Source organism: Engraulis encrasicolus, chromosome 13 (genome assembly GCF_034702125.1).
Source record: "Engraulis encrasicolus isolate BLACKSEA-1 chromosome 13, IST_EnEncr_1.0, whole genome shotgun sequence".
Lineage (NCBI taxonomy): Eukaryota > Metazoa > Chordata > Actinopteri > Clupeiformes > Engraulidae > Engraulis > Engraulis encrasicolus.
Window position 1 is genome coordinate 45,784,355 of NC_085869.1, and position 22,687 is coordinate 45,807,041.

General features: G+C 49.5%; 1 protein-coding gene across 7 annotated transcripts in view; it reads right to left on the reverse strand.

Annotated features, from left to right (window-relative positions):
- Nucleotides 1-22,687, reverse strand: part of LOC134461248 (bromodomain adjacent to zinc finger domain protein 2B-like) — a 108,399-nt gene that overhangs the window by 28,661 nt on the left and 57,051 nt on the right. For all 7 annotated transcript variants that reach the window (XM_063214040.1, XM_063214038.1, XM_063214041.1 and 4 more), the window contains exons 3-17: nt 21,284-21,526; nt 16,220-16,402; nt 13,587-13,763; nt 12,773-12,942; nt 12,207-12,419; nt 11,052-11,723; nt 9,234-10,074; nt 8,601-8,915; nt 7,022-7,085; nt 3,316-3,424; nt 2,527-2,628; nt 1,947-2,181; nt 1,361-1,453; nt 886-947; nt 359-424 (exon numbers count right to left, since the gene is read on the reverse strand). In XM_063214040.1, coding sequence (XP_063070110.1) covers nt 359-424; nt 886-947; nt 1,361-1,453; nt 1,947-2,181; nt 2,527-2,628; nt 3,316-3,424; nt 7,022-7,085; nt 8,601-8,915; nt 9,234-10,074; nt 11,052-11,723; nt 12,207-12,419; nt 12,773-12,942; nt 13,587-13,763; nt 16,220-16,402; nt 21,284-21,524 — 3,543 coding nt within the window. In that variant the 5' untranslated portion in view covers nt 21,525-21,526. The remainder of the gene's footprint in view (nt 1-358; nt 425-885; nt 948-1,360; nt 1,454-1,946; nt 2,182-2,526; nt 2,629-3,315; nt 3,425-7,021; nt 7,086-8,600; nt 8,916-9,233; nt 10,075-11,051; nt 11,724-12,206; nt 12,420-12,772; nt 12,943-13,586; nt 13,764-16,219; nt 16,403-21,283; nt 21,527-22,687) is intronic.

Consider the following 22,687-nt stretch of genomic DNA (forward strand, 5'->3'; position numbering starts at 1 on the left):
TGTGGATTTTAGCAAAACAATAACAACAATGCAAAACAAAATTAAAAGCTTGGAGATATTTATTTTTTTGGTCTGAGTGAGACTGTGTGAGGATGTGAATAAGCACGGTTAAAAAAGATCACATGGGGGGCGCTGTGGCGCAGTGTGCTAAGCCCCCCCACATTTGGGCTTGTATGCCCTCGGGGATGCAGGTTCGAATCCAGCTTGGGTCATTTCCAAACCCTACCCAGTCTCTCTCGCTCTCTCTCTCTCCCACTCAGTTTCTGTCTCCATCTCAACTGTCCTGTCTTAACTAAGTCTAAAATGGCGAAAAACAATGTAAAAAAAGATGGTTTAAGTGTAAAAACTTTGGGCTCACCTCAAGAATCTGCTGGGCCCGGAGCTCTTTCTCCATGCGAATCTGCTGAATGCGCTTGATTTTCTCCTGGTGCAGATGAGTGGAGTGGAGAGCAGAGGACAGTAATTAATGGATTGACTACAACAGTCCTGTTGGCTGACTTTGTCAGGGCTGAGACGTGCTTTAAAAATAGGCCTGAGAAAATATCTACTGCTTCTGAATACACACTGCAGGAACATACCTTTTAAAAAAAGGTATCTTAAAACACATGTGTGAAGGGGCCTTTATTTTAAAAGGGGGAGCTTTAAAAGGCAGATCACACGCACTGACGGTCTTCAAAGTACCGTTGGTGCCTTTAGATCTTCTTCTGTGAGAGGGAACAAAGCTCGCATCTCTCTCTCTCGTGTGCTTTTGCAAAAAATAAAAAGTGTGTCACATTGAGCACAGGGAGAGAAATAGAGGAGCAAAGTGATGCTCTCCTGAAGAAGGAAAAAAAGAGAAGGAAAGTCAGAGACAGAGGTGGTCGTCCTCCTCTCCTCCAGTCTTACCTGCTGCTTGATGATCTTCATCTGTTCCTTCTGCCTCCTCTTCTCCTCGGCCGCCATGATGGCTTTGTGGAGAAACAGAAATGGCAGACGATAAGATCTCTACCTAGCAGACACCAACTGGCTCACACAAACAGGTAGAACCATCACCATTTCCACTGATATAGTGTTTGTCAACAGGGGCTCTCAGCGTCAGGGAGACCTCAGGAAGAGGAGGGCACTCAGTTGAAGATTGGAAGGTATTGGCTCATTTTATTTTAATACTTGAGGTAAAGATGAGGTAAAGGGGGCTTTGGCATAGTTATGATGAGGTGAAGGTGGTGTTTGTTAAAAAAAGCCTGATAAACACTGATATTGAGTACTGCATGTGTATGGATACGACCAGAGTGATTGATAAACCATGGCGCAAATATCTATGGTTTTGACCGGAGCATTTGAGGTATCATAATTGGACAGGAAATGACCCGTATGTGCTCACCTTGCTGCTTCCTGGCCTCCTTGGCGGCGCGGGCCATGGCTTGCTTCTCCAGTTTCCTCATCATCTTGATCTGAGCTGCCTGGCGTGCAATTTCTGCCAACAGAACAAACCAAAGCCATTTTTTGTTAGTCTGTCTCACTTTTGACCTCCTCAATAAATTGCCATAAATACCATACCATAAATAAATTGCTCACACCTCACAGACTCCAAGAATCTGATTGCAATCATGCTTTTCAAACGTTTGGCCATCACATCTTTTCTGCAATCACTTCAAATGTGTTAGTATGTGTGTGTTCATTTGCATGTTCGTGTGTGTTCCATCCTTGCTCTGCTCTGTTCACCTGATTCCCTTTCAGAATTTGCTGGTTAACAATTTCAATAAACAGCCAATAGGTGTCACTGTGGAGCAGGAAGCGCCGGGTGAATCCCCCCTGCTCGCCAAGCAGCGTTTGAACCCAGGGTGATCCCAGACGTAGGTTTAAAGAGTGCCTCAGCTGGATAGCAATAGGCAGAGACAGAGACAGCCATGCCCTTGTAATCGCAACCTGTGCCAGTGAAGGCGTGGCCACACCGATGTCAAACCCACCTTGAGCCTCGAGCTTGCGCAGGAGCTTGGCATCGGAGGGGCTGGGGAAGTCTGGCCCCCCCAGGCCCAGGCCCATGCCCACGTTGGGGGGACGGCCCTTCCTGCGCCTGCCCCCCTGGGAGCCTTCCCCTGGGGACTGCTGCTGGTCCGGGTTGGGGGGACGCCCGCGTCTCCCCTCCATGGCTAATATCCGGGGAACTATCTCCTCCTCCTTCAGCGGTACCCACTGCAAGCCCTGTGTGAAAGTCCACATGAGGGAGGACACATGAGATCAACCCTGTTCACACACATCTTTGTCTCTGACACACACCCACAGATGCCCAACCACGAGCACGCGCATCACAGATCGATCAAGACAAACCTCTGATTCTGCTTCTGCCTTTTGCAGGGATTTATTAGTGAGGTAAAAGCATTGGGAGTTCTCAAGGGAAATGACCCACCGTGCCAGAGCTTCTTTTCTTTTCTTTTTTTATTGTGGTGTCAGAGGAGATCTAGATTTATTTTTTTGTCAATTGCGTGCTAAGGCTTGGAAAAAAACAATAAGCAAATTGAACCCTCATACGTTGTTAAAATGTTTTACCTCAGGTCCTTCCCTGGCTTCATAGAAGTCACCCATTTTAATCTTTGCACTGAAGCTAAAGTTATCCCGAGTGATGTCGCAGATTCCATTTCTGGCCAAATACTGCAGGGGAGGGGAAAAAAAAGAAAACGAAGACCGTGAGATGTATGATCATTTAGAACAATGATTAGCAAGCAGCCCAGAGCCGTGAGTTAAAAGGGATGAGATGGTAATTTAAAAAAATAAAATCTCCATTATGATTATTATTCTCAGCATAAAAAGACAACTTCTGTCGAAATGTAAACCATTTGTATGATAAATGTGCTTTTTTTATCCACCAACAACAAAAAAACAAAAACAAAACCATTAAAGATTAAAAACATAAAGCCCTTTTCAAAGACATTTTTTGCATTTCTTTTTATCTGACTATTTCTCCCAATTTCAAAACTCATTAGCAAGGGCTTTAAAAATGTAACAAGTTACGAAGAATTAAGAGATCTGTTAGGCTGGTCATTAAAACCAAATAAACAAACATAAAAAAATGCTTTTATATTCATAATATTTTCCACGAATAAAAACAGCCTTTAGAACCACAGCAACAATCTCTATAATCACAAATCAACAACTAATGAAATCCCAACTGACACAGGAAACAAAGTACAGCGTTGGGATGAAAAACTCGCCTACTTCCCCAGGTGTACCAGGCACCATCACAGAGACACCGTGCCATATTACTTAAAGTCACCTAAGACCTTTAATTAAGCAGCAAATGCGGGTATATTATTGCTTGTTCACAACATGTCAGCGTACCTTGACGACATCTGGATACTGCCGCAGCTTCTTGCCACAGGGAGCATAGTACGCCACGTCCCCTGTCAGACGGCCTCCCACGCTCCTGATGCGAGTCTCCCTCTGCCACCTGCGCGCGCACACACACACACACACACACGCGCATACACAGCAGCACACACACAAGCGCACCCACACGCACACACACACACAAGTCAGAACGCAGTCATAACACGCACAAACAGGCGTCAAACACGCACGCACACACGTGTGAAAACACATGCACACATATGCACACACACACACACACACACACACACACACACACACACACACACACACACACATACATACATACATGCACACAGATACACACGTTCAACTTCACATCCGCAATCCCTTTCCTTATGCTAGCTTACCAATTAACATGAATAGAACTAATTACACGATCCGAATAAAAACACGAGCGTAGTGGACAAAATGGTAGAGCCTGCCGCTATACTGTAGCATCGTAAGTGTCATGTGTGTGCACAGGGTATGTGTATGAAAAGCAAAGGAAATGCATGTGACAGGGGCCTTGGGCATGGAGGCTAAATGCGGAGGGGTGCGTTGCGAGGTGGGCTGGTGGGAGGTGTTGCGGGGCGCGTCTGAAGCGATATCCCATTTTCCTGGCGTTCATCACTCATTCAAAACAGGCGTGTGTGTGCCTGCGCTGCCCGCAGTGCTCTGACAGCTGGTCGTCAATACTGAGCGCACGCGTGTCCTTGGGAGCGGCGAGCAGAGCGCAGCGGAGCAAGAGAGGAGGAGAGAGGAAGAGTGCGGCTCTTTATAACAATGAGCTCGGTGACGGGGGAAGAGGACCAGCAGGGGTCAAGACCTTGCCCCACCACCCCAACCCCAGCCCGCTACTCAAGACACTGCCCCCAGGTTTGCACAGGAATGGAGAGAAGCAAGGGAGTGACAGAGGATGAGGAGGAGGAGAAGGAGAAAGGGATGAAGAGAGAGAGGATGGGAGGGACAAAAAAGACGAGACGAGAAAAGAAAAACGAGAAATGTGTAGCGTAGAAGGGGAAGCAACAGTGGAGGAGAGCCAAGGGAAGGACTCGGAGCAAGGGAATATAGAAAAAAAGACAAGATGGAAAAGGAAAGGAAAGGAAAGGAAAGGAAAGAAATGAAGACACGGTGAAGAGGAGAGGAAAAAAAGATGAGTGAAAGGTTAGAGAAAAGGAGAAGAATATTAAGTGTGGGGGAAAAAATAACGTCAGATGGAGGAGAGAGAGGGAAAAGGCAAAAAAAATGTGGATATGATAAAAAGGGAAAGAAAGCGAGAACCACTAGAAATATAAAAAAGAATGAGTAAGACTGACAGGGAGACAAAGAGATGGAGAGAGAGAAAGGAGAAAAAGAGAAAGAGAAAGAGAGAGATAGAGAGGATGAGAAAAGAAAGTGAGAAAGACAGAGATGGACAGAGAGAAAGAGACAAAGCTTGAGAGAAAGACAGACAGAAAAAGAATAGAGATAGGAGAAGAGAAAGAATAAGAAGAGAGTGAGAGCAAGAGAGAGAGAGAGACAGGGCATGAATCAGAAGGAAAGAGAAAGGATGGATGAGAAGACAGGCGGGAGAGGAGGGGTGATGTGGTATGGTGTGGTGTGGTGTGGTATGGTGTGGTGTGGTGTGGTGTGGTGTGGTATGGTGTGGTGTGGTGTGGTGTGGTGCATGTCCCCTGCAGCTGGCTGCAGCTGTGGCCTCTGGCCCTCCACTGGGGGAGGCATGTGGCCACACTCCCCTCTCCTCTCCTCTCCTCTCCTCCTTTCTCCTCTCCTCTGCAACCCCTCTCTCCTCTCCCCTCCTCTCCTCTCCTCTTCTCTCCTCCTCCACCTCTCTCCTCTCATCTGGAGCCCCTCTCTCTCCCCTCCACTCCTCTAAAACCCCTCTCTTCTCTCCTCTCCTCCTCCCCTCTACAACCCCTCTCTTCTCTCCTCTCCTCCTCCCCTCTACAACCCCTCTCTTCTCTCCCATCCCCTCCCCTCTACCATCCCTCCCTTCTCACCTCTCCTCTCCTCTCCATCTGTAATAAAACCTCCAGCAGGATGGACAGGTGCCAAGGTGAACCACCGCAATCCCCTGGCCACTACGCCTGGACCATCGCCATCCTCTTCTGTCTTTTTTCATTTTGTTCACTTTTTTGTTGTTGTTCATTCCTCCCTTTCACCTTCCCCGTTTTATTTTTTATTTATTTATATGTTTTAAAACAAAAAGAGGATTCGAGGCTCGGAAGCCTTTCGGGAGAGCTGCGGAGATCAGAAAAAAAAAATCTGACATCGAGGGTTGCTGCATGCATCTGTAGATCTTTGCCATGTCTCTCTCGTCTGTTTCTTTCCTTTTTATTTCTTTTTCTTTTCCTTTCATCCTTTCATCCTCTCCTCCCTTTTTCTTCTTTTTGTGTGTGTGCGTGTGTTGCATTGTGTGTGTGTGTGTGTGTGTGTGTGTGCGTGCCCTCTACTCTGCGTCTTCTGAAGGCCCTGGCTGATGATGAAAACCATCCCCCAGCAGATGAAAGGGCCGGCTGGCGGATGGGCTTGTTGTTTTTAGAGGTGAGGGGGGGTGAGAAGAGGGGGGGGGGGGGGGGGGGGGCTGGGTTGCTAATGTTGCGTGTCTGTTGTTGGGGACTGGATGTGGTTAACCCCACCTATCTATCTCTGCACGCCTCTCTCTCTCTTTTTTTTTCTCTTTCTCTCTCCTTCTCACTTCCTCCACTCATCTATTTTGTTCTGAACAGGGACAGGCACCACCGCTCCACCACACCGCCCCCACCTGTCAGCGTGTACAGTGTGCGATGCACACACACACACGAACACACACCCACACGTACACACACACGCGCGCACGTGCACACACGCGCACTCATACGTGCACACACAGACGTGCACATACACACCCCTTACTTACACTAACAAGCATACAGATACACAGACACACACACGCAACGCATAGACACACACACATCTGCACACAGAGTAACTTATACAAACACACACATGCACACACACAGGCGCATTCACCTGCCTGTGCAGTACACACTGGTACTCTGAAACCAAACCCACGGCACTGCAACTTCTGTCTCAGTGTCTCACCACGAGTCGAGCGCGACGCAATCAAAAGATGCCAACGAGCAGCGAACCCAACACTTTAACAGTGGCGGCTTTTCATATTCCCTCCTCTGCAGGCAGCCATGTCAACACTAACTGACTGCCTTCCAGCTCAAAGACGCAGACTGGTGCAGACGGGACTGTGTATATACACTTGTGTCTCTGTGTGTCTGAGTGTGTTGATGTGTATTTGTGTCTGTGTGTGTCTGTGTGTGTCTGTGTGTGTCTGTGTGTGTCTGTGTGTGTGTGTGTGTGTGTGTCTGTGTGTGTCTGTGTGTGTGTGTGTGTGTGTGTGTGTGTGTTCGACTGCTGTGTGCGAGCACACTGTGTGAGTTCTCTCCATGTGTATTTGTTTCTATTCATGCATGTTTGTTTGTGGTTGTGTACACATGTGAATGTGTGTGGTTGTGATTGAGCGTTTGAGTGTGTTGTTGTGTGTGCGTGTGAATGTGTGCATGTGTGCATATGTGTGTGTGTGTACGCGTGCGAGTGGTTGCAATGTGTGTGAGTGTGTGTGTATTTGTGCGTGCGAGCCTATGTGTGTGAGTGCGCGCGCGCGTGTGTGTGTATGACGTACCCAAACTCCAGAGGGATCCTCAGCTCCCGTTCGTCTGTCACTCTCTTCCTCCTGCCTCCTGAGCCTAGCGGGAGAGGGAGACGGAGAGGGAGAGGGAGTGTGTGTGCGTGTGTGTGTGTGTGTGTGTGTGTGTGCGTGTGTGTGCGTGTGTGTGCGTGTGTGTGTGTGTGTGTGTGTGCGTGTGTGCGTGTGTGTGTGTGTGTGTGAGAGAGAGAAAGGGAGGGGGTGAGGGGATAGGAGACATGAGTGACACTTATAAGCACAGGCACTTCATCTCAGGAGCTCCATTCACTCACTGGAACAAACCCCATTTTTCCTCTCCTCTCCTCTTCTCTCCTCTCGTTTCTTCCCCGTTTTAGAGCTCTCCCTTATGTTTAGTCAATCACCAGATGCGTCAGTAGGTTCGCAAGCAACATGCAGCAGCACTGCGAAACCACTGCACCAATTCTTTCTTTTTTCATTCACGCTTTCTAAAAAAAATATATACACAACATACAAAGGAATCATTTCCAGAGGAACTGAAACTACACTGTAGACAGCTACTGCATTGCATTGCACCGCACGCCTGATCACAGGGGCGTTTGCGCAAGAAAATAACGGACCTGCACAGTTCAACAGCTGCAGCAGACCTGAGGCCACATCCTTCCGGCTACACAAGAGCTACCACCAGCTCCTAATCAAAAACTCTCCCATGTCTGTGAAGATGCTCAGTCACCCAGTTCATCCTAAGTAAAGTAAATAAAAAGAATTCAGTTGTAGGAGGCCGGACAATATTTTTGGACCTGGAGGACATTTGGTCTGCTCTTCTGTTTGCCTTACGGGGTCAATAAAATTCTCAAAGACCAATCTCATCCAGGATATGGACTGATCAGAAAAATCAGGATGTGGCAGGCCACTGTGCCGTCATAGAGCAAGAACAGAGCAGAGGGAATTAAAAGGAGTTTCTTTCCTCAAGCCATTTGCTTATTAAACTACTCCAAATTATTGGACTGAACTCATACACATGCACACAAAACACACCTTTCTTCAGCAATTATCTTTGCACCAGCCCTTCATTTCTTTACAAGTCATATGAAAGTGTCTCTATGTATATGCCGAACAAACATCCTTGTATCCTTCTTCAGGTCTAATCCTGAGGTGGGAATCAGGTGTGTTTCACTAGAGAGTGGATCTGCCAGCCCAAACCCTCTTTTCCACAGGACAAGTTCATTGTGCATGTGCAGGTGTACTGTACAGGCTACAAAAAGACGTCCAGTTGCCTACAACTAAACCCTTTCACATTTTTTTTTAGTAGCAGGCGTCAAGTGGTATAACCACAACTAAAGCCCATAAATTAATTAGTTTGATTTTATTCATAGGTAATTAATGGGCAATTGATGTGTAAGCCTGACTGTGCTTCTAAAATAATCCAGTAAAAAAAAAAACAATTAATCCATACAATAGTGGCATTAGCTGTGATTGCAGTGTACCACCTTTTCGTCTGCTACTATAAAAGCCTCACTGAAGCCTCATACAAGCATCAAGACATCAAACCAAGTCTACAGTGGTCCTCAAAACACAGCACTGCAGAGCAACATACCTGGCGGGGGGCTGAAGGTGAAGGAGGTGTGTGGGGAGGGGGTGCTGTGGTAGGCCAGGGCCGCAGCGTGGCTCATGATGGCGGAGGTGGGGATGCTGCCGCCGCTGCCGTGGGCCTTGATGACCTGGAGGTTGAGGGGGGACATGCTGGAGGCCAGGCCCATGGAGGAGCTGAGCAGGGCGGAGGAGGAGGAGGAGGAAGAGGAGGCCTTGGTCAGCTTCAGGGGGGTCCGCTCCGTCTCGGTGTCAGTGGCCGTCTCGCTGCGCTCCTTTAAGCCCTCGGACAGGTCTGTGTCGCTCAGGTTGCTTTCGGAGTCTGGGGGAGGGAGGGCATGAGGCCTTTGGTTACTCAAAACACGCAGCACTAAGCACTAGGCTATGACCACTGCTGGAGTTGATTGATAACTTTGCACAACCTTTGAAGACCTCTTTTTCAAGAGGGTATTTGATACATTATTGAGATAACTAGCATACAGAGGATATTGTCATATAAAACGTAGAATATATCAGAAATCAAATGTCATTGCATCATCACGCCTTAAGCCATCTGTACACAGTACAAATCCTGTGCCAAAGGTTTTGCAGATACGTTTTTGATATGAATTATTTTCTAGTGATGATGCCGTCGTCTTACCTGATTGACTGTCATCGGACTCTTCATCGTCGTCGTCCTCGTCATCGTCGTCGTCCCAGTCCTCCTCATCCTCGGCCGAGTCGTTCGAGTCCTTGCTGCTGGGGATGTCCGACTCCGTCCCCCGGAAGAGATCCACCAGCGACTGCACCAGGTGACTCTGTTGCCCGGGGCCTGCGGAGCCTGAGCCAGGTGTTAAGGACAGCGCCAGGGGCAGTGGAGGTGGTGGTGGTGCTGGTGCAGCCGGCGTCAGAGTCACTTTAGTGGGCTTGCCTTTGCGCTGCCTTGGCGAGGGGGTGTTGCTGCTAGCCGACACCGCCGGAGACGCTGACGTAGCCGTAGCCGTGGCCGTGGCCGTGGCGGTAGCCAGCGAGTGTTCGCGGGCCCCCGTGGTGGTGAGGTTGACCGGCGTGGAGGAGAAGGCCGGGCTGGTGGCGGCCAGCAGCGGGGGCCTGTCCAGGGAGGAGGCGGCCGAGGAGCGACTGTGGCCCCTGGGCTTGGTGATGAGGGCCAGGGGGGCCTCCTGCACCCCTCCTCCTCCTCCTAGCGGGGCGCTGCTCTGGATGACCCCATTGGGAGGTGGGGAGCGCGGGCGACCCAGCAGCGTGCCGGCCAGGAAGAGGTTGGCGTGGTGGTGGTGGACGTAGGGAGGCAGCAGCTTGTGACTGTCAAGCGGGGTGAGTTTGAGGGGAGGCAGCGGGGAGGAAGTGGAGGAGGAGGTGGAGGAGGAGTGTTTTTTCTGGCTTTTCTGCTGTGACAGGGAGGATGAGGACGATTCCTGCTGGTTCTTCTGCGGCAGTGGCAGAGGAAACGCCTGCTTGAAGTGCTCCTGGGACAGGAAAGGCTGCGAAAAGTGAAACAAAGAGACAAGCGGAGTGAAAAAAAGTTTCTCAATCTGTCAAGTTTGGTGACTGAATTACACAAGGGGTTGTGTGTGCGAAGACACACAAATCTAATTAATTCCTAAAAATAGGACTGCATTTTTCCGTTTCGAGGACAAACGATGGACAGTTTTTTTTTTTTCTTAAGTAACAGCACTGATATTTGGTTAAGGAAAATATGATTCCCCAATTATGAACCCTCAAAGCGTTTTTTCACCTTAAGTTTTTTTTTTTTTTAAAGAAAAAAAAAAGAAAAGGGAAGCAGCATCCTAGCATGACTAATGGCCATTAGGACAGGGGCTCCTCCACTGCTCTCAAAAAGGTCAGGCCACAGACTGATGCACTTCAACACGGCCTGCCACCCGTTCGCATTCATAATTAGAGTTGAAAAGATCCCCCCCACTGCACCGCATTGCACCGCATCGCAGCCAAAACCCCCCCCACCCACCGAGCCGCCAACCCCCGCAACGCAAACCCCCGCAGCCCCGCCTGATAACTTTCTAGCATTCAAACGCGCTGCCGAGTTAATTGCTTGTCAGCTCGTCCTGAGGTATTTCCAATAGGGGCCGAACCGTCGCGTTGTCACTTTCGCTGGTTGTCCGAGGGGGCCGAGCCAGCATGAAACACAATCAAACTGCTGATAACAGTGTTTGGACATTTCATTTTTTCCTGACTGAGAGCCACCGGGCTGACCTTTTGAAAATCTGCGCGTCAGAAACAATGACAATCAAGCATAAATTAAAGATAGCGAGCCGACGACACAAAAGGGGGGCTTTTGGCGGAGGTAACAATAACAACAAGGACTTCAAAGAACTACAAAAAGCCAGCAAATGATGTTGGGCTTTGTAGATGAAAGAAAAAGTGCTAACAGTTCCGCAACATGGGGGCAAAATAACTTGGTGTGCTGGTGTTTCTGGAAACAGCAGGATGTGCCACTGACCTGTTTCATTTTGAAGTTGTTGATTTGCAAGAGGGTCTCGTCCAGGAAGCTGCGCGTGCTGGTCTTGAGGCTGTCCGATAGGGCCGGGTGCTTGGGGGCCTTGGGCTTGTGTGAGGGGGACAGAGCCGGGGGCTTGGGGGAAGAGGACAGCGAGGGAGGCCGAGGGGAGGAGGACAGAGACAGCGGCTTCGGGGACGAGGACAAGGAGAGGGGCTTGGGCGACGTGGAGGAGACGGACGGAGGTTTGGGCGAGGGAGACGAGCTCAGGGGCTTGGGGGAGGAGGAGAGCGAGCGAGCCTTGGGCGAAGACGACACCAGAGGCACCGGCGAAGCCTCTCCGCGGGACTGGGAGACCAGCGCCATGGGCTTAGCGCTGGCCGCCAGTCCCGTGGCCTGGATGACACTCCGGTGCAGCTTGGGGGTGGAGGTGGTGTCCTCGCCGCCGCTCCTGGAGCCGGAGAAGAGGAGAGCAGGGGGCTGGGGGAGCCCAGGAAGGGCCTGAGGGGAGGAGTGTGGAGGGTAGCGGCCAGAGAGGGGCCCATCGCCAGGGGCCGGCTTTCTGTGTCTGTCGGCCTTGCTGCCAGATTTCTGGTTGTGGCTTGGCTGGTCACCGGGAGCCGTGGTGAGGGGGAGGGTGGCCTTTTGACTGTCTGATGGATTCCGCATCAATGACTGCGGAGAGGAAGAGAGGAGGCAGAGAGGGCAGCACATCAGAGACGTCGTCTTATAGACAGACACACACACACACACAGCTTAAAATGCAGACATGCACACAGGCACAGACACAAACACCTACACACAAACACCCCTCCCAGCTGAAAAAGCCAGACTCCACAGACAGACAGCCACCCAACCATGTGTGGCACTCGCCACTAACAGACATGCCCTTGACATTTCGCAGAGCGACCCCTCATTCAAAAAGGGATAAATTACAGAGCAAGAAGAGACTGCCTTTAGGAGAAGGGGGAAAAAAAAAAAAGACTTGCGAGACTCGGTCAAGGGAGTGGTGGTAGGGTTGTCAGCCGCCTCCTCAACAAACATGACATGTTTTGATGAAACGGGCCGAGAGTGACAGTGAAGGAAAAAAAACAAAGCCCCTTCTTTCAAGAAGTTCTGACACCCCGACGATAAAAAAAAATAAGAAGCCAATCTTACCTTGACCTTCCGATTGAGCGGCCTTTCTTTCTCCAGGTCGGAGTCGTCGCTGTCGTTGCTCTGATCGTCATCATCGTCATCGTCATCTTCATCGTCGTCCTCCAGGTCGTCAGAGTCACTGCTGCTCTCGCCGCCCTCGCTGGAGCTGGCCGAGGACGAACCCGATTCGCTGTCGCTGTTGCTGGAGACGTCCAGAGCCTTCTTGCGGAGTTTCTGCACAGACGTATGAAGACAATGAGGCTAGCTGTGCACTTAATCTCTGAATTTGAGTTATCACCTGTTTTAGGTGATTTAAGGGAATAGCTGGAACAACTGGGTTTTTGATTGTAGCATCTGAAGTTAAACAACACAAGCCAAACAAAACACTAGCCAAACATTACAAGCGCAGTAAATGACGCTCACACTAAACTAGCAGACATTTTTATCCATGTCATTAACTTTGTAAGTACCATTTCAGCCTGACAAACACATGGTCCAACATCTTGTGATTTTTGGACACACATGGCTCAGTTATGCGAATGCCAAACTCCAACAAATATGCAGTCTGGGATGACGGGAGATCCTACCTTCTCTTTAGTTTTCTGGATGAGCTTCTCCGCTCGGCGGGCCAGGTCCTGGTTGCTCTTGCGGCTCCTGGGGGGCTTTGTGGGTTCAGTGGCCCCGACTGCCAGGGAAGGGGTGGAGGACGCTCCATTGCCTGCCAAACCTCCACTGCCATTGATGGTGCCGTTTACCCCTGCAGGAAGTTACCATTACATTACATACTTAGCAGACGTCATTTATCCAAAGCTGTTTCCAATAGAGCACAGAAGACCAAAGAACAGGCATACGATTGCACATGATTGGTTGACCGTTCATTAATATTGTTACATCTGTTCGGACACTTACAAACAAACCTAGCAAAAATGCATATAGATGACTGGATTAATGCAACGTGAAAAGCTGAAATGCTGCACGTCTTTGAGCTTTGTGTGTCTGTGTTTTGACTTTTTTTCCCCCCTCTTTCACAAAATAGCAGGTGGTGCGGCATCGCCACCCGAGGCTACGAGCGAAGCAAAAACCAGTTTTGACCGTTTGAGCCTGTGGCTTGCCAGAGGACAATCATGTTTGCAAATTCACAGTGTGATAACGCAGCACCTGCTCACTAAAGCAAAGCCCTAGTGTGTGTGAGCGTGTGTGTGTGTGTGTGTTTGCCCAATGTCCATGCCCGACTGGAGGGTCAATTAAGGCCCCCTCTGCCCCTGGGTTTGCAGGGCGTGTTGGTCAGCTGCCATGTGTCCAGCTTTCATATGCCCCCATCTCCCTCCATGGTTCCTGGGGTGAGGAGGGGGTGAGGTGGGTGGTGGAGGAGGGTAGAGGGGCAGCGGGCCGTGATGATACCTTTGGATGAGGCGCGTCCGTTCTTGGTGGGCGTGCGGGACTGGAAGGGGCCGTTGGGGTCCGGGGTCTGGACGGGAGGCGTGTAGAAGGGCGGCAGGCCCAGGAGCGGGGGGAAGAATGCAGCGGCGGCGGCAGCAGCAGCCCCTCGACCGTGAGCGTCGGCCGCACGCCACCACTCTGCAGAGAGAGAGAGACAGAGAAACAGAGAAACAGAGGGAGAGGGAGAGGGAGAGACAGAGGGAGAGACAGACAGAGGGAGAGAGAGACAGAGGGAGGGAGAGACAGAGGGAGGGAGAGAGAGGGAGAGGGCGAGGGAGAGAGGGGGAGAGAGCAAAAAAGATAAAGAGAAAAAGAGAAATGGACAGAAAAGGTAAGAAAAAAGGAGAGAAGGATAAAGAAGGAAAGGGAGATACAGAAAGAGAAGAGGCAGAGAGAGAGGAAGAGACAGAGTGAGGGAAAAGGAAAGAAAGAGAATAAGGAGAGCGGAAGAGTCAGAGAGTTATAAACATCTGCTGTGCACTACTTCTTCTTCATTAAAGCCCATCTCCTGTGGTCACCCAAACGAGGATTAGTCAGGTTCTTAGTCAAGGTCTGCATCCCGCCTGAGTGTGTCTGTGTAACCAGCTGTGCAATCTCTTAAAGAGCCCCCCGTCCACTGATCTCGCCAACTTCCTTCCCACTCACTCATTCTGTCCTTCAATTTGACTACACACGCGCACACACACAGACGCACAAACACACACATATACACACACACACACACACACACAGTTGTACATGCGTGCCACACGTTCTGGGGTTGCCTTGCAACTAAAGCGTGCAAAAACCTTTTTTTTTGCCCATTTCCGCTTTTGATGTTCAGCGAGGAGATCGTGCGAGATGGCCCTTTTACACACATTCCGCCGACACTGATTTCATCCCCTCCATCCGTTATTGTAAACACGTTGAGCCCCGTTAGGAAACTCGAAGCAGATTGGTGGGCTGAGCTCATCCCCCTTGGGGAGCGGAGTGGAGTGAGGGCCCCCAAAAATCTGGCGGTGGTGGCGGTTGTGGTGGCGGCACAGACCTCTGTGACTTTTACAGCTGTCATGGAGCCCACGGTTTCGGCACACTCGCAATAAACAGCAAAGCCCAGCATGAGCATGACCTCTTCAAACCAAACAAGAGGCAGAAATACAACCCGAGAAAGGTTTGCCGTAAAAAAAAGAGCGACTGGAAGGGGGGAAAAATGAAAAACTATGAATTTTAAAGGAAGGACGTCGGCGTCTAATACCGTCCTTCGCGAGTCCGAGCCACTAGATTTACGCTCTTGGTCGGGGTGCCGAACTCTCGTCCCGTCGTGAAACGGTTTGAAGAGAGATCACGGGTCACGTCGGAGGGGCCCCGGTTCCAAAGGGGGGTTTAAGCCGTACCCTCGACCCTTACAATACCATCCTCCATAAATGTCAAGCCCTGAATGCAGCCTGTTGAACTGATGGACGATACCATAAAGGTGATACATGCAGGGCCCCGTCAACGTCGGACACTGGAGGGGGGTCAACGCGAAGGGGCCATCTCACAAACCACGACGAGACGACAAAACTTCACCCCTCTCAGAAGAAGAGAAGAGGGAGTGACCTCGAGGTATTTCAGAGAGAGCAGAATTGTAGAATATTTCTTTTTTTTCTTTTTTTTAAATCCAATTAATTAGATGCGATGGATTTTCTTTTTATTCCACGCCAGAACTGACCTTTCTGAGGCAGGCTTATCTTGAAGTAATCCAGCCTTTCCCAGGTTTTAATGCCCACCACTGAGGGCTTCTGCTGCTGCTGCTGCTGCAACTGCTAATCTACGGATCCATTGTTTTACGTGATCCAGCGTGGGCCGTTCCGAGATTTATTGCTCGCTATGTGTGTGTGTGTGTGTGTGTGTGTGTGTGTGTGTGTGTGTGTGTGTGTGTGTGTGTGTGTGTGTGAGTGGGTGGTAGGGAGGGTGGGGTCATTGAGTCATTCAGACGAGACAGGATTATTCCACGCCACCCGCGTGTCCATTGTTGGCCGTTCATTAGCCGAAGGCGATGGGGCCGCCGCAGACACCTTTGTTTATATCGGCTTCTCGCACCTCACAGCTTGGCTTCCTCCTTGCCAGATAAAGGTTACCGACTAATTGTGAGGCGACAGCGCTGTCCGCTCCTGAGCTGCTACGCTTATTAATGTGACCCACCACCTTATAGCACGCAGCCACCCCTCCAAGATGCAAAGTCAAGGGGCTTGAGTGTAAGCAACTGGACCAGAGAAACAGCTTCTGGTTTCCCCATCATCAGACCAGAGCAGCAGAAGCATTTTGGGTGGAAGGTGAAATCTTCCAGTCTCCCCCAAAAATAGATGGCTGTTTACAACATGGCTCCTTTACCACAATGACCTGAAGGAATGACGATGAGAAACATATACTTCCACCGCAAATCCCAAATAGCCAACCTTAACCTTGGTCGCACGTACAACACACACAGGCCCACATGCACATGCCCCCAGATACACACACACACATATATGTGCACAAGCACACACCCATGTACACACACGCACACGCACACACACAAATACACACGCACAAACAAACACACACACTACCCCTCTCCGACCCTTGGGCGTTACCTGGGAAGCTGGCGAGCTGAGGATGGGCAGCCAAGGCCGCGGTCATGCCCAAGGAGCCCAGGCCTCCGAACTCGGCGCGGCCAGTGCTGCTGGTGTGAAGGCCGAAGGCGTGAGGGCTGACGAGGGAGGGGAAGGCACTTGAGACCGTGAAGGGTTGATCGCTTCCCGCTCGGAAGACGTGCCCTGCAAGATGAGGGAATAAAGGAGGAGAAAAAAGGGGCAAGAACAGAGGATGATTTGAATACTTGCGAGAAAAAAGAAGAGACAGAAGTGATGTGGAGTTCAGCTGCTAAAATAACTTGTCTTAATAATTCATTCACATGGCTGTTCATGTTTCATACCATGAAAATCCCCTTCACATTTTTTGCACCCCGCATAGAATTCCCTTTGCTAGTGCGGGGATGTTTTATGCATTATCAATAAAGACATTAGTAGTGGCACATGAAAGGGGGTCCTATGGATTCGAGTCAAGTCGTCTTCAGCGTGCCTGAACAAATGTGTCTCTCGGCTCGGCAGTTTAACAAAAGTCCCTGCGAGAATGTTCAAGTATGGATGCAGTTAAGTCTGTTTTCAGACACACGGGCTATTGGGCTAAAGTGTTCTGTTGTTACTACAGGGGTTCAGCGAAGCAGCCAAGCCCTGGCAGGTGGATGACCTGGAGATTCGTTTCATTTCTTTTTCTTCAGGTCCTGAAGAATTCATGATGACATATCATGATGCAACCCCGAAGACACTCTCCTCCAAGTATTTCCAAGACAATTTGATACAGGTTGACAAAAGTGAATAGCTCAGCTCACAAAGGTGATCAAACTCCTGGACAGCTAATGAGGAGGAGGAGGAGGAGGAGGAGGAGGAGGAGGAGGAGGGGGAAGAGGAGGAGGAGGAAGAAAAGCATGCAGAAGGAGGAGACATGCATTAAGGCAGAGAAAAGGAAAAAGAGGATGGATGCGTGTGTGATCCCCTGCCTATTCTCCTGTAGACAGGCTCTCAGCATAAAAAATGAGAGAATAGAAATATTCCTGAGACCATTTTAAGCCCCCAACCCCCTCCCTCGTTCATTAATATGTGCTGTGCAGAGGCAAATACGTATTCATTAAAAAAACAGCATCCTTCACGCCGACGCGTTGCTGGTCGTCAGTGTCTTGCAACGGAGGCACCGAGGCTGACAGCTGATGCCAGGGCCTTTTGCTTCGACAAACTGTCCTCTCCCACAATCAGAGCCACACCGAGAGAACAAATTTCATGAAAATTCAATTAGCAGCACAGACACGAAATGCAAAAAAGGAGGGGAGGAGGGGAAAAAAAAGCTGGTTTCAAGTGCTTGGAGCAGCCATTCCGTGTGCCAGGTAATGTGTGTGCATAAAAAGTGATGACTGAACAGATTTTGCTTGTGTGTAAAAAAAAAAGAGAGAGAGAGCGCGAGAGAGAGAGAAGAGGCTTGGAGCGAGTGAAGGAAATGTCAAATAACAGACTGAAGGTCATTCAGCCACGTATTTAATTGGGACGGATTTGCTATATTGAAAAGAAGCCGTATGCCTGTGTGATAAAATTAACAGATAACGTTAGCAAATTTACTAAATACAACTTCGTTTGCAGCAAGTTACACCGCAAAAGCAAAGTGTACACAATTGGAAAGGACACCAATGTAAATGCAAATTTGAGCCAGGCAAGGAATAAGAAGACTTCTCTGACATGAAAGGTAAATAATGCACAACCAGCGTGTGCTGCAGATAGTTACTGTTGTCACATTCTGCCCGTGTCTCTTTTTCTCCGAAATGTGACAAAGTTTTCACTGCGATGCGGTTCAGATTGGTTCTTCTACGAGTTGTCTCACTGGCTCTCTCTCATAGTGGCGACGGAATAACCCTGTTTACATTTCGTCTCCAGAGCTGTCAAAACAATCAGGAGCACAACATGAGTCACCCCGTGAAAGAAATAAACTTGCATATATTAATGTTAATAGGACGGAGGAGGTAATAAAGCTGTAAAATGCATTATCTTCCTTTCTCTTTCTGCTTTTAATGTTTCTTCATTCAGGCGTTTTTTTGTTCTATTTTTCCCCACCACCAAATCCTAAAGGACTTTAGCAATGAAAACAGGAGGCAAAAAGGGAAAAAAAGAGGAAAAAAGCAGAGAGAGGAGAGGAAACAAAGACTGCTGAGATTGCCGAGAGGAGAGGAACAGTTTCTTCAAGAGATACAAAAAAAAAAACAACGTGAGGAAAGGGGGGGGGGAGGTCTCCTTTGTGCAGCCTTCATGCCCGTTTAAATACAAAACAGACAAAATCACTCTTTGAATCTAATTCTAATGAGCTGCATATTTAGGGGGGAGAGGCCCGTGGAGGGTTTGCGGAGTCAATACGGAGATAAATGCCTGGAAGTCTCGCCCAAAAGGCCAGCATCCGTCTCTCCCTGGCTGTGCAAGGCCCTAGCGCGGGGAATGACATCTGCAAATACCTTTTTAATATTAATGCACTTCTAGCCACGGAATAATTTAATCAGACCTTTTTTTCCCTCCCTCTCCCCCCCTCTCTTTTTCACTCCTTTTTTTTGTCTTTGGCAGAGAAGAGCAGGAAGTCCGACATATAGGATTATGAGGTGTGTGGTTGTGAGCGAGAAAGCGAGGGAGGGAGGGAGGGATGAGGGGGGCTGGTATTGTTTCCTGCTTATAGCGGATCCATCTTGTGCCGAGCACAATGTGGCTGAGTGGTGATCATTTGTTCCCGTCGATTAAAACCTGTCAACAGCTTCATCTGAATCGTCCGGATGACCTTCTGACAAGGTGTGTGGGGGAGGGGTAAAGCCAAGAGGGGGGGTTGGTGTGGTGATGAGCGGTGAGGAGAGCGAGGCGCTCATCTGCTAACCAAGAACGCTCATCAGGACTCATTTAAAAGACGCTACATTTTAATAATTAAATGTGATGGAGAAGACAGCGCGGGCTTCGTCTTATATTTGCAAATTCCGACCCCCGCGCCGTGACCCCATCAATCAGGCCCATCAACGTCGCTGCTCTTCGCATAAATCAGCCGATCGGAATCGATACGTGCGCGCTTATCAATACTACAGCGCCGTGATAAAACAATGCTATAACTCAAAAGACGGGTCCGGGCAATGGGGGTGTCGAAAACACTAATGTAATTCCGCGCCTCCCGACAGCTGTACTGAAGGTTGGCACCTTCCAACAAGAAAAAAACAAAACAAAAAAAGAAACAGATATATAGCCAAACAACGGTGTCTTCCGTTTTTGCTTTGCTTTTTCCTTGTCGTTCTGCTTTTTTCCCCCACCTTTCCACTGGGAATGAGCGATCTCATAAAAGAACTCAATCTGCTTTCATTCTCATAGCGCCGCCGACGTGACTTCAGAAGTGCCACTGTGCTTTCGGCATTTCATTCAGCACGGCGCCCGGTCCAAAATAGCTTATCTGGGAAATCACTGTGCCCGCCTGGCGCAGGTGGGGGGTGGGGGTGGTGGTGGTGGGGGTGGAGGTGGAGGTGGAGGTGGAAGGGGGGATGAAGATGAGGTGAGGGGGTTTAAATGTATAATGTATGAGAAAAGGGCTCTGATGCTTTCTTCATTGTAACAGCGTGAGGGAAAGAAAACACACATACACACACACGCATGCAAACACACACACACAGATCTACACACATCACCACATGCAGGCATACATAGACACACATTAATTTTTTTGTCATTTCTTCTTATCATAAAAAGGACGAGGCAACGGGGAGAAGGAGGAGGAGAAGATGAGGAATGGAGGGGGGGGGCGCAGGGCAGGAGGCAGGGAATGGAGGATGGATGGAAGGAAGGAAGGAAGGAAGGAAGGAGGGGTAAAAAAAAATAGAGGCTCGCAAATCACAGTATGAAAATTTGCATGTTATTTTCTGGTCAGGGTAATCAGACAACTTCAGCCGTCGACGTCGTGCCTGGCCCCATAATGGCTTTGACCACAATTAGTATTCACTGAAAAAACACAGGAGCGGCAGGCGAGAGAGCAGCCACACACACACACACACACACACACACACACACACACACACACACACACACACCCTTGTCCTGTGAGCCTGACAGCCTCCGTCAAATCACACCGAGCTAAACTGGAGCAAAAGGTTGTCAAGACACATCCAAGAGGTGTGTGTGTGTGTGTGTGTGTGTGTGTGTGTGTGTGTGTGTGTGTGTGTCTTCAGAAGCAGGAGGGGAAAGGGGAGGAGAGAGAGCGAGAGAGCGAGAGAGCGAGCGCGGGTTTTTAATTGTTGGCACTCATTAACGCAACAGCTTTTTCAATTTCCACCCAAACTGTCAGCAGAGTGGGAGACTGGCTGGAGGAAGGTGTTTTTCGCCGGCTTAATGATACACACATAATTAACACCGACCCAAGATGTGCTTTCTTTACCTAATAGGCTGTTTGGTAGCGGGACAAAGGAGCACAGGGAAGAAAAAAAAAATGGCAGGATATTATTTGGATTTCTTTTTTTTTATTATTGTAATTTTTTTATTTTTTTTTTAAAGGTTCCATTAATATGGCAGCAGGCCATTGACTAAATTATTTATTTGGAAATGGTAACACCCTAAGCTAGGCCACAACCATGAAATATGAACATGATGCGTTTCAGAAACGATATGACACAGGAAAGGACAAGGAACCAATATGGTGTTGTTACTGTATATGGTGTATGATGCACATCACTGTTTGGCTATATGCATTTCAACTGTGTCTGTCTGCCAGTGTCATCCACTGACATACAAGTACATGTTGTGTGTATTTGTGTTTTTGACTGTGTGTCATTGAGTGACAGAGACCGACCGAGAGAGAGAGAGAGAGAGAGAGAGAGAGAGAGAGAGAGAGAGAGAGAGAGAGAGCGAGAGAGAGGGAGAGAGAGATTGTGTGTGTGATATCACTCCTCAGTGGAAGAGAGAGAGAGGAAGGGAGGGAGGGAGGCAGTGATTGTGGAAGAGGTGGGAGGCAGAGATGAGGCTCCCTCCCCTCTCCTCTCCTCCCCTCTCCTCTCCACTGTGCTCCGCTCCCCTCACTCTGCTGTGTGCAGTGTGCTGTGTGCTTACCACAGGTGGTGAGAGTGGAGGCCAGGCTGAGGGTGCTGGCGGGGCTGGCGGCCAGGCTGCTCTTGGAGGGCGAGACGGCCGAGGAGGAGGCGCTGACGGGGGTGGGGGTGGGGGCGCTGGCTGCGGTGGTGGCAGAGGAGGAGGTGGCCGAGGGGGCACCGGGGGCCGGGGCAGCAGCACCGCTGAGCAGGGAGGAGGTGGCCGCGGACGACGGGGAGGCTAGCCGCTCTCCAGACTCCATATCTGTCAAACACAATCCAATCACAGGCGCTTACAAAAAGGCAACCGGCCACACAAATAAGGCATGAGAGAGAGAGAGAGAGAGAGAGAGAGAGAGAGAGAGGGAGGGAGAGGGGGAGAGAGAGAGAGAGAGAGAGAGAGAGAGAGAGAGAGAGAGAGAGAGAGAGAGCAAGAGAGAGAAATTTAGAGAGATAAATTTAGATTGAGAAATTTAGAGAGAGAAAAAATGAGACAGAGACAGAAAGAGAGCACAAGAGAGAGGGAGAGAGAGAGAAAGAGAGAGAAATTTAGAGAGAGAGATAAAAGGAGAGCGAGAGAGAGAGAGGGGGGGGGGCAAGATAGAAAGAAAAGAACACAACACACACCCCCAACACACACACACACACACAGAGGCCACATAGCACAATGATACTCCTCCACCCAACCTCCCCTCACACACCCTCCTTTGGTATCTGTCTCACACACACACACACACACTCACACACACACACACTCACACACACACACACACACACACACACTTGAATTGCATGTCTCCTCATGACTGCTGCTTGTGTATAAAAAGACCTCCAGCCCGGGCTATTTAGGTAGCGCATATGTCACCTTGCTGCTATCAAAATGGGATGCCGCTATGATCACACTGCAAAGTGGAAAAGAACGCCGGCGAACGGATGGTTGAAGCCGTCAGTTAAAAGATGTGTGTGTGCTTGCACACACACACACACACACACACTTTCTCAGATGGATAAACACACATTCTCCATCTCTCTCTCTCTCTCTCACACACACACACACGCACAGTCACACACACACACACACAAATACACACACACACACAAGATTAACAGAGCCATTCACGGTCCATTTTTTAATACCGGGTGTAAAACCAAGCCGACGATTTACAGAGTTTTAACTGGCAAATTAAGAGGGTTTTCACAGGAGGCATGTTGCACTTTATCACCGTGGGAATTTATCAGTTCCGGTGTCAGTGGTCAGAATAGCAGTGCTGCAGCGGTGTGTGTGTAAGTGTTTGCATACTGTGTGTGTGTGTGTGTGTGTGTGTGTGTGTGTGTGTGTGTGTGTGTGTGTGTGTGTGTGTGTGTGTGTGTGTGTGTGTGTGTGTGTGTGTGTGTGTGTGTGTGCGTGTGAGCAACAGCGAAAGAG